Here is a 13,415-nt window from a genome sequence, read left to right on the forward strand (position 1 = left end):
GGCCCTAAGTCGTATGTGTCAAGAGAAGAATTTGCAGTGGACATGAGATTGTGCTAGACTGGGAAAAGGAGGCCAGGGGAACCATTCTGCACCCCTTACACCCCCTCCATCCCCCCGCCACAGTGGGCTTCCTCCCACCCTGGGTCCCTGAGCCCAGACAGACTGAACTGCATCACAGGCGAGGTTTGACTGCTGTATTTGAGGAGAGGGGGACAAAGCGTGCACATTCATGCACCCATGCGCACACTGAAGCCAGTTCTCTTGGCTCATGGGCTCTCCCTCCACCCCCTACCTGGAGTGGCACCTGTGCTGCAAGCGATGGGCCAGCTTAACGGGGAGCCCCAGCTGCTGCTGGCGGCCACTCTGACACCAGCTGCTACCCCCCGCAACCCTGCTGGGGCTGCTGCTGCCAAGGGGACGCCACATGCTGGGGTCCGGCTTCCCCCCACCTCTTCCCGTATCCTCTTCTCTTCCCCACCCTCTCCCCCTTCCTCCCCCCACTGTCCCCTGCCTCATCTCTCTTCCCCTTCACACACACCCCTCACCTCTGTTTGGGGGAGCACCCCCCAAACTATGCCCATGAATTTCATGCCTCTCCGGTATAACCCAGCATCCCAATCCCCTGTGGACATGCAATGCCACCATCGGGCTATGGGAGCTCCGTCAGTCACTCAAAGAGCCCAAGATATTCGCACAGAGGGCATTTCACTCACCTCTTTCTCCCCGCAGATATTGCTGATAATAGAGCTTGAGGCCGGACTCGACGAAGGTCCCAGGACGGCTACCACCCCTTTCGGAAGGATCTGGCACACTGGAGTCACCACAGAGAATTACAGAGCAGGAGAAGAAACATGTTCATCAACAGGGGTTAATCCCACATTCTCATTAAGTATCAATGCCTAAGGGATCTCCCTTCCCATGGCCAGGGAGCTGAGATGATAAATTCATCCACACCCCACACTCTACAGAACCCACAGCCTCTGTACCCCCGACATTATGGAGTCATTGCCACCCTGTTCATCATCATACTTCATAAAGCGTCAAGTCCCTGACCCACAACCCATCTCCTGTTCCTTGGAGCGTCACAGTTCCATTGCCCTATACACCAGACAGTACAGCATCCCAAATCTTGTGAAATCCCCTGCACCACGTGCCTCGAGCCCCATATCACCATGACATGTCTCCTCTCCAAAGCTCCAAAACAGCAAACTTTTGGGCTCTTAATTGTAACATGAGTGAGTTGGATAGGGCTCCAAAGACCATCCTCAATTGGTGTTACCTCCCTGGGGGAATTCAAACCCAACCAGGCCATCCAGTCATTTGTATGAATGAAGGCTCCATAGACTGAAACCAGCAGCTTCGTCATTTCCGAGCCCCAAGGATCCCTTGAAGGATATTCTAAATTTTATGTGGGCGATGAGTTGTTCTGCAAGACATCACAAGCACTGGCTAACTGAAAAAACTGTGAATGATTCACTCCCACCGCTTTCCCACCTCTTTTCCAACCAGACCAAAGAATGCTTGTGAACAAATACGAAATTGTATCTGCTCCACTAGCATAAACGTGAGTTTCTTCCAAGGAAAGAGGACACCAATTGGATCACCATAGTTATTTGCCTTCTCTAAAGGAGCATCTTGTCAAAGAACTCACAACCAAATGTGTGTGAACTTCCTGATCAAAAAGAGGTCATGGGTCTAAGATGTGGTTTCTTAGATATCAAGTGGCTTGTCTGTCTTGGGTTTGATTCTTGCTTTGGGTTCTCCATTCAAATCCCTCACTACAGTTGTGAAAGTGAGTCAAGATTCAGTAGCCGGAAGTTGAAGCTAGAAAAATTCAACAGGGCAGAATGTTGTTTTCTTTTAAAAAGTGAGGGTAATAATTCATTGGAAATGCCTTACCAAGGGGGTATAGTGAATTCTCCCTCACTTAAAGTCTTTACATCCAGACTGGATGTCTTCCAAAAGATATGCCCTCATTCGACAACAAGCTATGGGGTCTCAGTGCAGAAATCAGGTGAATGCTATGTAGGAGGTCAGACCAGAGGCTCAAATGGTCCTTTTAGGTCTTAAAATCTACAAAGTAGATAATCTAGAGCAGGAAGCTCAGAGTCAAGGCTACCAGGTTCTGCTCTAAACCTTGCTGGTGTCTTGGTCACACATCAAAACCAGACATCACTACACTGAAAGCAGCAGGTGTTTGACAGTGCAGAACAACCCTTCAGATTTAAATCAAGAAGTGATGACCGTTTCCCTGAACCAGCAGTAAGGATCACTTAGGACGTGAGGCAACGCCTGTATTGGAATTTGGCTCCCTACATTTCTGAAAGAGGGCAGGTGGCTAGGAATGTCAGTTTAAGAGTCATTTAAGTCTTTGCCCCGCCAAACCAAAGTGCCCCACGGTAGCAGCACAGAAGTTCAGTCTGCTCCCCTAGTAAATTACCAATCCCCTTCCTATGGCTCCTATGTAATTCCACTAAGGACTCCGTCCTTTTGGAGAATCATAGCATCGTAGGACTGGAAGGGACCTGGAAAGGTCTTCTAGTCCAGTCCCCTGCACTCAAGGCAGGACTCAGAAGATACATAAAAAAACTACTTTGAATTGTCTATGCTCCATTGAGTCAATCCTTAACATCACAATCACTTGTTAAGATGGGCACAAGCAAACAATTCACATTTTAATATAATCAAATGTAAATGTCTAAATCTAGGAACAAAGAACACAGGCCATACTTATATGATGGGGGGACTCTATGCTGGGAAGCAGTGGTTGTGAAAAAGATTTGAGGATCCTGGTAGATAACCAGCTGAACATGAGCTCCCAGTGCAACACTGTGGCTAAAAGATCTAATGCGATCCTTGGATGTATAAACAGGAGACTACTGAATAGGCGTAGTGAGGTAGACAGATATTACTTCTGTCTTTGACACCGGTGCGATGGCTACTGAACACTGTGTCCAGTTCCGGTGTCCACAATTCAAGAAGAACATTGACAAATTGGAGATGATTCAGAGAATGATTAAAGGACTGGACAACACACCTTATCATGACAGACTCAATCTAGTTAGCTTAACAAAGAGAAGGGCAAGAGGTGACTTGATCACAGTTTATAAGCGCCTCCAGGGGAAACAAAAATCTGATAATAAAGGACTCTTCAGTTGAGTAGAAAAGGTATAATAAGATCCAATGGCTGGAACGTAAAACTGGACAAATTCAGACTAGAAACGAGGTGCACATTTTTAACCCTAAGGGTAATTAACCATTGGAAGAATTTACCAAGGGTCATGGTGGACTTTCCTTCACTGGCAATTTAAAATCAAGGTTGGATGTTTTTTTAAAAAAATATGCTTTAGTTCAAACAGGAAATTAGTTCAGAGAAGTCCTACGAGCTGTGTTACATGGGAGGTCAGCCGAGATGATCACAGTGGTCCTTTCTGGCCTTAAAATCCAAAAATCTATGTCTGTGACTTCAGGCAACTCATTTTACCTCTCTGTTCATCTGTAAAATAGGGACGATGCTAAATCTCTACCAGGGAGATTACAGGGTTTGCTTAGATCATGTTTGTAAAGTGCTCTGAGTTCCTTGGGTGAAAAATACCTTGTGCATTGCAAAGTAAGTCAGGACATCATCCCAACAGCCCTGAAATTTACAGCATTTCAATCCTAAAATTGGCAAAAACAAGACAACAAAACAAAAGCACACATCCACACCTTAGAAAACCAGGATAAAACAATAGCAGGTGAATTGGGGAAATTTAATCACACGATAATAACTTTCCTCTCTTTGTTTAAAAAAAGGGTGTCAATTTAGCACTGGCAACACATGGCAAATTAATACCACTGAAAGCCTCTGTCCACAATACTACACAAGACAGGACAAGCTTCCCACATACATCTCCTATTTTCCTCCACACTGATCTGAAGGAACCACCTGTAAAGCCTGACTCAATGGTTGGCCTTTCTGCTTTAAAATACTAGGATATAATGGAGGTTTTCGTGACCACGGGGAATTGACTGAGATCAATCACATTCATTTCATGTGGGACACCAAACATCGATCAGGTGGTCACAAATGATCTGGACTGGGATTGCGCTCAATATTCTACTACCAAACTCCTGAGGCCTCTAGTCCCCAGGATACATAGGAAGACTTCTAAGTTCTTATAGGAAGCATATATGCCATGCAAACATCTCCTCTTGGTTTTGTTCCCTCAGTTCAGTCTCGTGTATCAGTGATATTTTCCTCCAGCAGCTTCACATGGATCTGGCACTTGCTCCTCTGTGTTTATAAATTTGCAGACACTTATACCTCTTGAATAGCCCTTTTTGAATAAGAATATCAGCATTTTGCAAACTGTGCATACTGTTTTAGAAACATTCATCAGTCCCCGGTGACAGCTGGGAGCCTTCAATTATTCTGCAGAGTATCAGGCCTCTGCCAGCATCTAGGAGAAAGGTGCGGGCTCTCTCTCCTATTTGTGAATCTTTGAAAAAGTCAAAAGTCCTAGGGGTTTTTTTTGTCATGCATGCCGAAGAAAGTTTGGCGAGCACTTTCTCTTTGTCTCTCGGGTAGCCAAGAACAAAGAGACTGGGAGAATAGGTTAAGTAGTCATAGCAACTGAGTTGCAAAGACAGTCAGAGGAAGAACAGGCGGTTTACCACTCTCAGGGTGAAACACATTATGGAATTAGAAGAAACACACTGAAACAAAGAGGAGGTGCCTGAGGCAAGAGGGGTAGACCATGTAAGGAAAACTCCTTTTGTAACCCAAACACTCTTCCTAGCTCAGGGTACTTTATTTATCCCTGGAGATGAACTGCAGCAGGTCGCTCATGTCTGCACTCTTAGCCCTACTACATTCATGGGTCTTGTGTGCTCAGAGGCCAGCACTCTCAAGGATGTAGGATTGTCCACAGTGCCACATTCATTCCTGGTGTAACTGGACTCACTACCCAGAGAACCACAGATTCCAGTACAGCCACTGGCATAAAAGCCCCATGGAACTTCAACACATGGACATTGTTTAGACACTAAACTCGCCTGGCCAGATGCTCAGCTGACATGAATTGGCATAGCTCTGCTGATAGTCGAAGATCTGGACCAATCTCCACCTGTATTAGGTTTTTATATCACCACCTGTCACGTATCCACAGGATCAGTGCTACGCCCTCAGCTTTGGAACAGTCTCTTGGAAGAGACCCCCTCAATGTGCCAGATCCCCGAGGAATCTCACTCTTCCTTCACGGTAGGCCACGTGGCCTCATCGCCTCCTGAGACTGAACCTCTGGGGCTTCCATACTTTTACTTCATGCCGTGAGACTGCTCAGCCTGTCCAACCGAAATAGGCACCTAGTTAGAGACCTGTGCACGCTTCGGGGACGAATGCACCTCGTCCAATATTTGCAGTGACACTCAGAACAGTAAGGTTTAATAGTCAAGTGGAACACAGCGCCGGAAGTCCTTAGGTTACCACAGTCCTTAGATGGAGACCGTGGCAGCTGAATAGCAACATATAGCAGCCCTGGCACAACAATTTGGGACAGGAAATAAAGAAGAATCTTGACTCCAAATGAAACAACACAGGTGGGTCACAAATGCAATTACCCCAGCTGGAACACGGCCAGGATCTAACGTCCCAGCTGTGGTGAAAAGCAGTTTGGGATCTTTACTGACCACAAAAAGTGACCCCAGCGGCGTAGTAGGATGCTGAGACAGAGTGAGGACACCACTTACTGTAATTGCCAACACTACTTCCTGCAGCATCCTGCATATTCCCACATCCAACTACTGACTTTGTCCAGTTCTGCTTAGCTTGTGAAATCGGATGGGTTCACAGCACAAGGTGGCATGGCTACTGTTATGGAAGCATCAGCCAGGGACTTAGAAATATTATTTTTGTGTGCATATTAAAACCCCATATCCCCCAGTTGCTCAAGTTAGCGGCTGAAATGCCTCCAGGTATTTGGATTAGAAGAAGGAAGGTTCTTAGAAGAGGCATTAAACCACAGGAGACAGATTGATAAGTAGAAAAGCAGTCCCTTCCTGAACCTTAAGAGAAGGTGTTTTAGATAAAGATGCTATTAAAGAGCCCATTTTGGATCTCTGTAAAGAGATTTGAAAAGTCAAACACAGAGAGAAAAGCAGGCTTTACCTGTAATGACAAAACTGCCCCATCCATAACCCTTTTACTGCAGGCTTACTTCAAACCATAGTAATTTACAGATGCTTTCCTTACAAGAACAAGTTGATACATTTGCTTTCCTTTAGATATAGAGTGGCAGTGGCAAACCATGCATGAATTTGATTAAGACCTATTCATTTTCTATCCGTTCTAGGAATGGCACATCTGTAGCCAAATGCATTAAAATACCTCACTCAACCTAAAGAAAAAAGAAAAAAAAAAGAAAAATAGTTTTAAAATAAAATGAAAAGTAGCCCACATAAAACCTTTCTTCTCTCAAAATGTTCACCAAATGTGCTACAAGATGTCATTTTTTTGGATTTAATAGCAACATTCCTAGAATTAGTCAGCTAAATATACAAGCTGTGATATTTAGGAGCAATTCAAAAAGCGTGAAATCTGATAACAATATTCAAGAGGTGTGCAAAAACTTTGCAGTCATAGGTTCAAACATCTAAACCTCTTAATTAATTCCATTAATATTAAATGGAATAACAACATTAGCATCATGTTGAAGTTGAGAAGTCAGGTATTCAAAAAGCCAGGTAATCCTTAACTCTAAAGGTCCTGATTCTCTTCTAACATTGGTGTAAATCAAGAATTACTTTATTGACAGTGCAGGAACTGGATTTTCTGTTTTGCAGGAAATTCCACAATTTTAAAATGCTTTTTAATTCTGAAACAGAAAGAAAACAAAAAATTTGAAATTTCCTGAGAAACAAAATTCTGAACAACAACAATCATTTTGGAATAAATGAAATAAAACTGAAATGTACTGTTCTGATTTCATTTTTTTTCCTTTTATATTCCACTACACGTATCAGAATTTTAAAAATTTGGAATGAAAAGTCATTTCAAAACGGGAATTCAAAGTGTTTTTCTCTGAAAGGATTGAAATGGAATATTGTCACCTCATCAGTATACCCCATTCTGTTTTTTTGTTCCAAAATGAAACGTCATCAAAATTGACATGTTTCCGCAAAACTTTTGGTGAACTGGCATTTTTCAACAGAAACATGTTCCATCGGAAAACTTCCAACCAGCTCTAGTTAAATTTACACTGGCGTAAGGGAGAGGGTAAGCAGCCACAAGATTTTTATCCTGTTAAATTTGGCCACCTTGCAAATCCTGCCTGTTTTATGGCAGAGGTTAAATCACACAAATAGTGATACGTAGAGGAGGTTTGTGTTAAACAAAGAAAAGTGGAATAGAAAATACTACCATTCAATTCAAAGCCGTGACACAATGAGTATGCAGAACAAACAATCGAGGGAAACATTTCCTCTCCTACTAAGGGCTGATGGAAGGATACAGGCTGTAATCTGTGGGATACACTTGCTGGGCAGTGCAAATGGGAAAGGGACCCTGTTAACACCCATACAACCAGCAAGGCTGTTTGCTGAGTGCTCTTCTTTCTGCCCACTATGAATGCATGTGGCAGGTCAGGAAGCATGCTCCTGACCGATGCTCTGTTTGCTCTATCTGGGGATGGGGAAATAAAACAGAATGAGCATTGCACTAATCAAGCCAGAAAAGATTATATGTGGGATCCTAAAGTGTTCAACCGGCAAAGGCAGAGGATCACTGCTTTCAACAGTCTCTGTGACGCCGTATAGGCTGGGCCTTCGCTTAAACATGGGATCGACCTAGCTACGCAGATCAGGTCTGTGAAAAAATTTGCACCCTGAATACCGTATTTAGGTTGACCTAATCCCCAGTGTGGTTGCAGCTAGCTCAACAGAAGAATTCCTCCATCAACCTACCTACCACCTCTTGAGAGGACGGATTGACTGCATAGACGGAAAAACCCCGTCCGTTGACGTAGGAAGCGTCTACACTATGACGCTACAGGGATGCCGCTGCAGTGCCGTAGCTATGCCACTGTGCAGCCGTAACGGAAACATGCCCTGAGGTTTTTAGCCTTTCCTGTCCCATAGGTGACAGGCTCAGATGCCCCAATAGAAATGCAAGTATTTCCTGACCTGCAGAGAAACGGCTCCACAGACAACACAGATGCCTATTTGGGGAATCAAGCAGCAGACTCTTGACCTCACATGTTAATATTGGTGCATGGAGGTCCCTTCTGTGTGTCACCTGCTGTTGTAGCTCCACAACTCGCAATGAACCTAATAGGCATGGAGGGGGCGCCGTACCATGCAGGAATCAATGCCGAAGGCCATGAAAACTAGTTACTGAAGATGTCCAGCCAATGCCCACTTTTAACGTCCTATGGTCTCACCCTTATGGAAAAGCCTTACAAAACTAAACAGAGACGAAACCAGTCGGGTTCTATAGTCATTGAATAGGATTGCACAGAAATTGCTCTAAAAACATATATAGTTTAGCATTTGTAGTGTGTAGCCGTGTTGGTCCCAGAATACTAGAAAGACCAGGCGGGTGAGATAATATCTTTTATTGGATCAATTTCTGTCAGTGAAAGAGACAAGCTTTTGAATTGACACAGACCTGAAGACGAGCTCTGTGTAGATCAAAAGCTTGTCTCTCTCACCAACAGAAGTTGGTCTAATAAAAGATATTATCTCGCCCACCTTGTCTCTATATAATTTAATACCCTTTCTATGGGCTTTTAAAACCAACTGGTAGAAGAGAATTACAGACATGCTATACTGTTCTAGAAAAGAGAACGCTGCGGGATGGGAAGGACATAACACCCTTCAAATAAGTAGAAGGTTGTTTTATAACGAGGATGGTGATCAATTGTTCTCCATGTCCACTGAGAGCTGGACAAGAAGTAATAGGCTTAGTTTGCAGCAAGGGAGCTTTAGGTTAGATATTAGGAAAAACTTTCCATCTCTAAGGATCGAGAAGCACTGGCACCGGTTACCTAGGGAGGCTGTGGAATCCCCGTCATTGGAGGTTCTTAAGAACAGGTTAGACAAACATCTGTCAGGGATGGTCTAGGTATATTTAATTCTGCCCCATTGTTGAGGTCTGCACTAGATGGCTTCTTGATGTCTCTTCCAGCCCTGCATTTCAATGATTCTATGGGTTAAGCTTAAAAAAAAAAAGTCTCTTGGGTGGTAATCATATTCTATTGAATTCTAGAGGACTTTTTTGTCAGGAGCAGCCATGAGAGGTTCGGGGGATTTTGGCAGGGCTGGGAGAAGATGGGAGGACCACAAATACCTGCTTTTAAGTCATGGATGTGGTGACAGCTTTTAAGTCATGGATGTGGATGTGAAGAGCTGGTATCTAAAACCACAAACCTTACGGGCGCATCTAGATTATAGATCAATCTACCTTACGGAAGCTGACAGCAATATAGGGTGTAAATTTCCTCTAGGAAAACAGCTCAAGTGTCTTAACACACAACATACCATGGTTTTAAAACATCCCTTCGCACCTAGTGTAAACAAATACATTGATGTCTTAAAACACTGGACCAGTTACCATGTTTGTCTTTGCCAACACCAAACACTAAGTGGTGTTTAAAAATACGTCAATTCATGAACAGGTTGTAAAACCCTACCTCTTTTCCAAGCCTACACATGCCTTAAATGGGTTCTGGCTACACTCCAAATGCTACAGTGGCATACCTGCAGCGCTCACACTGTGCCACTGCAGAGCTTCAGTGGAGATGCTTCTTCCATCCACCTAGAGCCATCTACAGTGGGGAGTTAGGTTGGCTTCACTATGTCGTGCCGGGGAGCAATGTAGATGGGTCCATCTAATTTTCTAGTGTAGACCAGCCGTTAGGCAGCTCTGCAGTGGAAATTGTGTACACAAGTGAAGTGTATATATGGAGAAGTGTGGCAGGCCACTAAAGTTTAGCAGCAATATGTAGTGTCTGAGAAAAGGGTAATAGCATGTGAGTATCATCAGAGGGCACACAAACTCTTTAAAAGGAAGACTGCCCTGTTCCTGTACTCTGCTTCGCTCGGGAAGCTACGACACATCTGTGTCTTTAAGACACTGTCAAAGCTAGAGAGCCACTCAGTGTGTGAACATGGGTTTTGAGCTTTCCTCATGACGGAGCAGGGCTTACTACAGTGATTATAGTGAGACTAATCTCCAAAGTGAGTGTCACACTCAGTAACAAACATCTGCAGACCCAGCCCACTGGACACACGTGCTGCTGTTGCAGAGAGAGGCATGTGGAGACATAAAGGCAAAGAAAGAAATGGAGACACGGAGCGGCACGTACTAGTTTCAGCGGTCTCATATTCGCTGTCTCTCAGTAGCTCAAATATGTCCACCTCCACTTTGGCTTTCCCCGCTCGCTCTGGCGCACGGTTGATGCGATTCTTCGCTAGCGTGATGGACAGCCTCTCCCCTCTGCTGCACTCCATCGGGTCATCCAAAATGGCAGCTAGGAAACAAGGCGAAAGGTCAGCAACTCGGAAACAGAAATCGGTCCAGAGTAGAGCAGAATCTAACCGTTCTGCCGGGAGAGGCCTGTGATGGGGCAGGCTGCAGAAAGAGAAGAGGCCGTCTGTCCAGGCAAATTTTACTGGCCAGTTTGTAAAGCTGGTTTTCACATGGACCGGCCAAATGATTATATCAAAAAATAAGGCCCTGATCTTGCAACTGAAGCCATGCAAACTGTGCCCAGACACAGTCCCACTAAAGTCTTGTATTGTCATCAGGCATTGGTTAAGCATGTGGTGAGCTAAGCTCTGTTTGTTTTATCATCATCTCACGCACCCTCGAGCTATCTGTCTCTTTTGCCCTGTCTCCCAGGTAGACTGCAAGCACTCCGAAACCGGGGCTGTCCTCTGTAACTTGCCTGTGCAGCGCCTTGACTGGGATTCCTACGCTACTCTAACACAAAGCATGCAATAGCATAGTGCTGTGTCCTTGGATCTGTGGGCAGGATCAGGTCCAGCATTTATATTAATGACCATATATTAATCTCTCACACTCACACTCACACTCACACACAGAAAATACATCACAAAATGCACTTTGTTTGTTCATTTAACAAAGACTTTGTGCTGTACTGACTCCAGCAAATCGGCTTTCACAGTCTGGATATTTCCGGAAGCGAGTGGGCCTGGGTGGCAGTGATGGGAGAAATATTTTTCAACAGAAGGCACTTGATTCTTGATCTCATCTGCTAGGCCCAAATTTGCTGTCCATCAAGGCGCGGTGTAAAACCATCTGCCTACTCAAAGCTGTCTTATGCGGGGGAGATATTATCGGGCACGTTTTGATTGTTTCTAGAAGGTAAAAATAGATTTAGCACCAATCTAAATACTTCAGAATGTGTTAGTAAAATTTCTGCAGCATGGTTTGCTGAGTCTTGTTAACAACAGAGCTCATTGCTGGGCTTAGCTGGGGGGAGAGCATCGTTTTTTGGTGAGTGAGTAATAAAGGGCCTGCTGCTTATCCCCCTCCCGGCTGCTTTATAACAGCTTCGCTTCCATCGAAGCAGAGTTACGTGGGTGTAAATCAAGCCTAAATGACATTAGAATCAGGCCCTGCAGTGCGTAGGTTAGCGAAGTATGGATTTGGGAGGCTCTGCTGTATAATGTACACACACACACACACACACACACACCAGGAAGACACAATACTAGCTACAGCAATTGGGGACCTTGTTAAAGCTTTAAAATGCATCACTTTGCTGCAGAAGCTTTTTTTTTGAGGAAGAACTGACAGCTGAAATAAAGCAAATTGGCTGTAACCTGAAGCAGAGTGCTGCTCTAAGAGCAGAGGGGGGAAACGAGAGGATATACAAGAGGAAGGCATATGGGAAGTTAACGGAGGATGTTGGCTGGACCAGTGGTTTTCAACCTGTGGTCCATGGACCCCTGGGGGTTCAGAGACTATAATCTAGGATTTCCAAAGCGGTCCGCATCTCCATTCAAAAAAATGTAAGGGGTCTGCAAATGAAAAATGGTTGAAAACCAGTGGGCTAGCCAAAAAGAGAAACTCCCAGCTGGGTCCAAAGGACCACAAAGTCATCCCGAGGAGCTGCCATTTGGGCCAGGTGATGGCATCACTGTCTATCTCAGTCATAAGCACTGTGGCCTGCGCTGTGCAGGAGGTCAGACCATATTGGTCCCTTCTGACCTTAGAGTCTATGAGTAACAGTGGATCACACCCGTGGCCCATCTAGTCCACTATTGTGTTTCCAGGGGCTCCTTCAAGGGAAGATGCAAAAACCCAATGGCAGGCAGTTATGAAATAACCTGCCACCAGGGAAAACATCCTCCTGATGCCCCGATAGCCAGAGGTTTCAGGCTGAATCCCTCATGGGGCTGGGAACAGGACATGATTCTGGGATAAGGGCATAAAGACCAAATTATGGTTGCCCTGGGCGTGCAGGCAGACCTGTCTAGGAGGTAGACACGCTTGCACTGGGTTTAGGGAGAGGAAATGGTTCCCGTTGCTGGAGGTACTCATGCTCCCATGATGCACTGTGGGCATGGCTCCCTGGTGATCGGCAGCGGAAAGCTCACCCATTGCATTTTTTTTTTTTAAATACCTCCACCGCGTCTGGGCTCCTCTTGATGCAATTCAATCTACGGGAGGCACAATGCCAGCACTCCTGTGCTCCTCACCTCTACCCCATCCCGCTGAGCCCCCAGAGCCACGAACCAGAGCTAGATCCACTGTAGACCAAGTTCGCGCCAAAGGCTTGGGAAGCTGAGGAAACATTTAGAGCAACCCGACCTGCACTGAGAGTTCATAATGAAACCCCAACTGGAGCCCTGGGATTTGGGATTTCATTTCATGCAGCTACAGCTTCGGACCATGACTCTAGAAGGCAATGAGCCGCCCTCTTCCTCTCCACGAAGGGATAAACACACCGCGGAACTTCCAGGGCAGTGAAATGAGCGCGCGGACGAGAGAAACGAGCTGGATATCGAATCCCGCCCCGCTCGATTCTTCAGGCTCAGCTGGAGAGCCTCAGAACACCGGCCACTGCTGCACTGGGCCAGCGGCTGAGAAATAACGAAATAAAGAAGCGTTCACAGCTATCCGATCGCCTGTAACGAGAAACGCTGCGATCTGGCACATTTGACCCGCAGCGAAAGCTTGTTGTGATTTTAAAACAAGCAAAGCTGCTACATCAACGGGACTATTAAGGATGTGTTTCCGGAGCTTTTGGGCAACTGACAAGCAGAATCATCTGTGCACTAAAAGGTTTTCTCCCCCCACCCTCCACTTCCCCTCCCATTTGGCATTTCCTATAAAACAAGCAGTGCTCAAATGTTGGCTTGGTAACGGGGCTTCTACATGACACCAGGTTGGTGGAAGACAAGTCAGA

General features: G+C 45.3%; 1 protein-coding gene across 4 annotated transcripts in view; it reads right to left on the reverse strand.

Annotated features, from left to right (window-relative positions):
- GRIK4 (glutamate ionotropic receptor kainate type subunit 4) overlaps positions 1-13,415 on the reverse strand; it is a 200,787-nt gene that overhangs the window by 87,349 nt on the left and 100,023 nt on the right. For all 4 annotated transcript variants that reach the window (XR_010922966.1, XM_067564827.1, XM_067564836.1 and 1 more), the window contains exons 3-4: positions 10,344-10,508; positions 714-811 (exon numbers count right to left, since the gene is read on the reverse strand). Coding sequence is in view for 3 of the 4 variants with exons in the window: in XM_067564827.1 (XP_067420928.1) it covers positions 714-811; positions 10,344-10,508 (263 nt within the window). In the remaining variant the exon portion in view is untranslated. The remainder of the gene's footprint in view (positions 1-713; positions 812-10,343; positions 10,509-13,415) is intronic.

The sequence above is a fragment of the Emydura macquarii genome, unplaced genomic scaffold (genome assembly GCF_026122565.2).
Source record: "Emydura macquarii macquarii isolate MOO-44397 ecotype Brisbane River unplaced genomic scaffold, CSIRO-AGI_Emac_v2 contig_312, whole genome shotgun sequence".
Classification (NCBI taxonomy): Eukaryota; Metazoa; Chordata; order Testudines; family Chelidae; genus Emydura; species Emydura macquarii.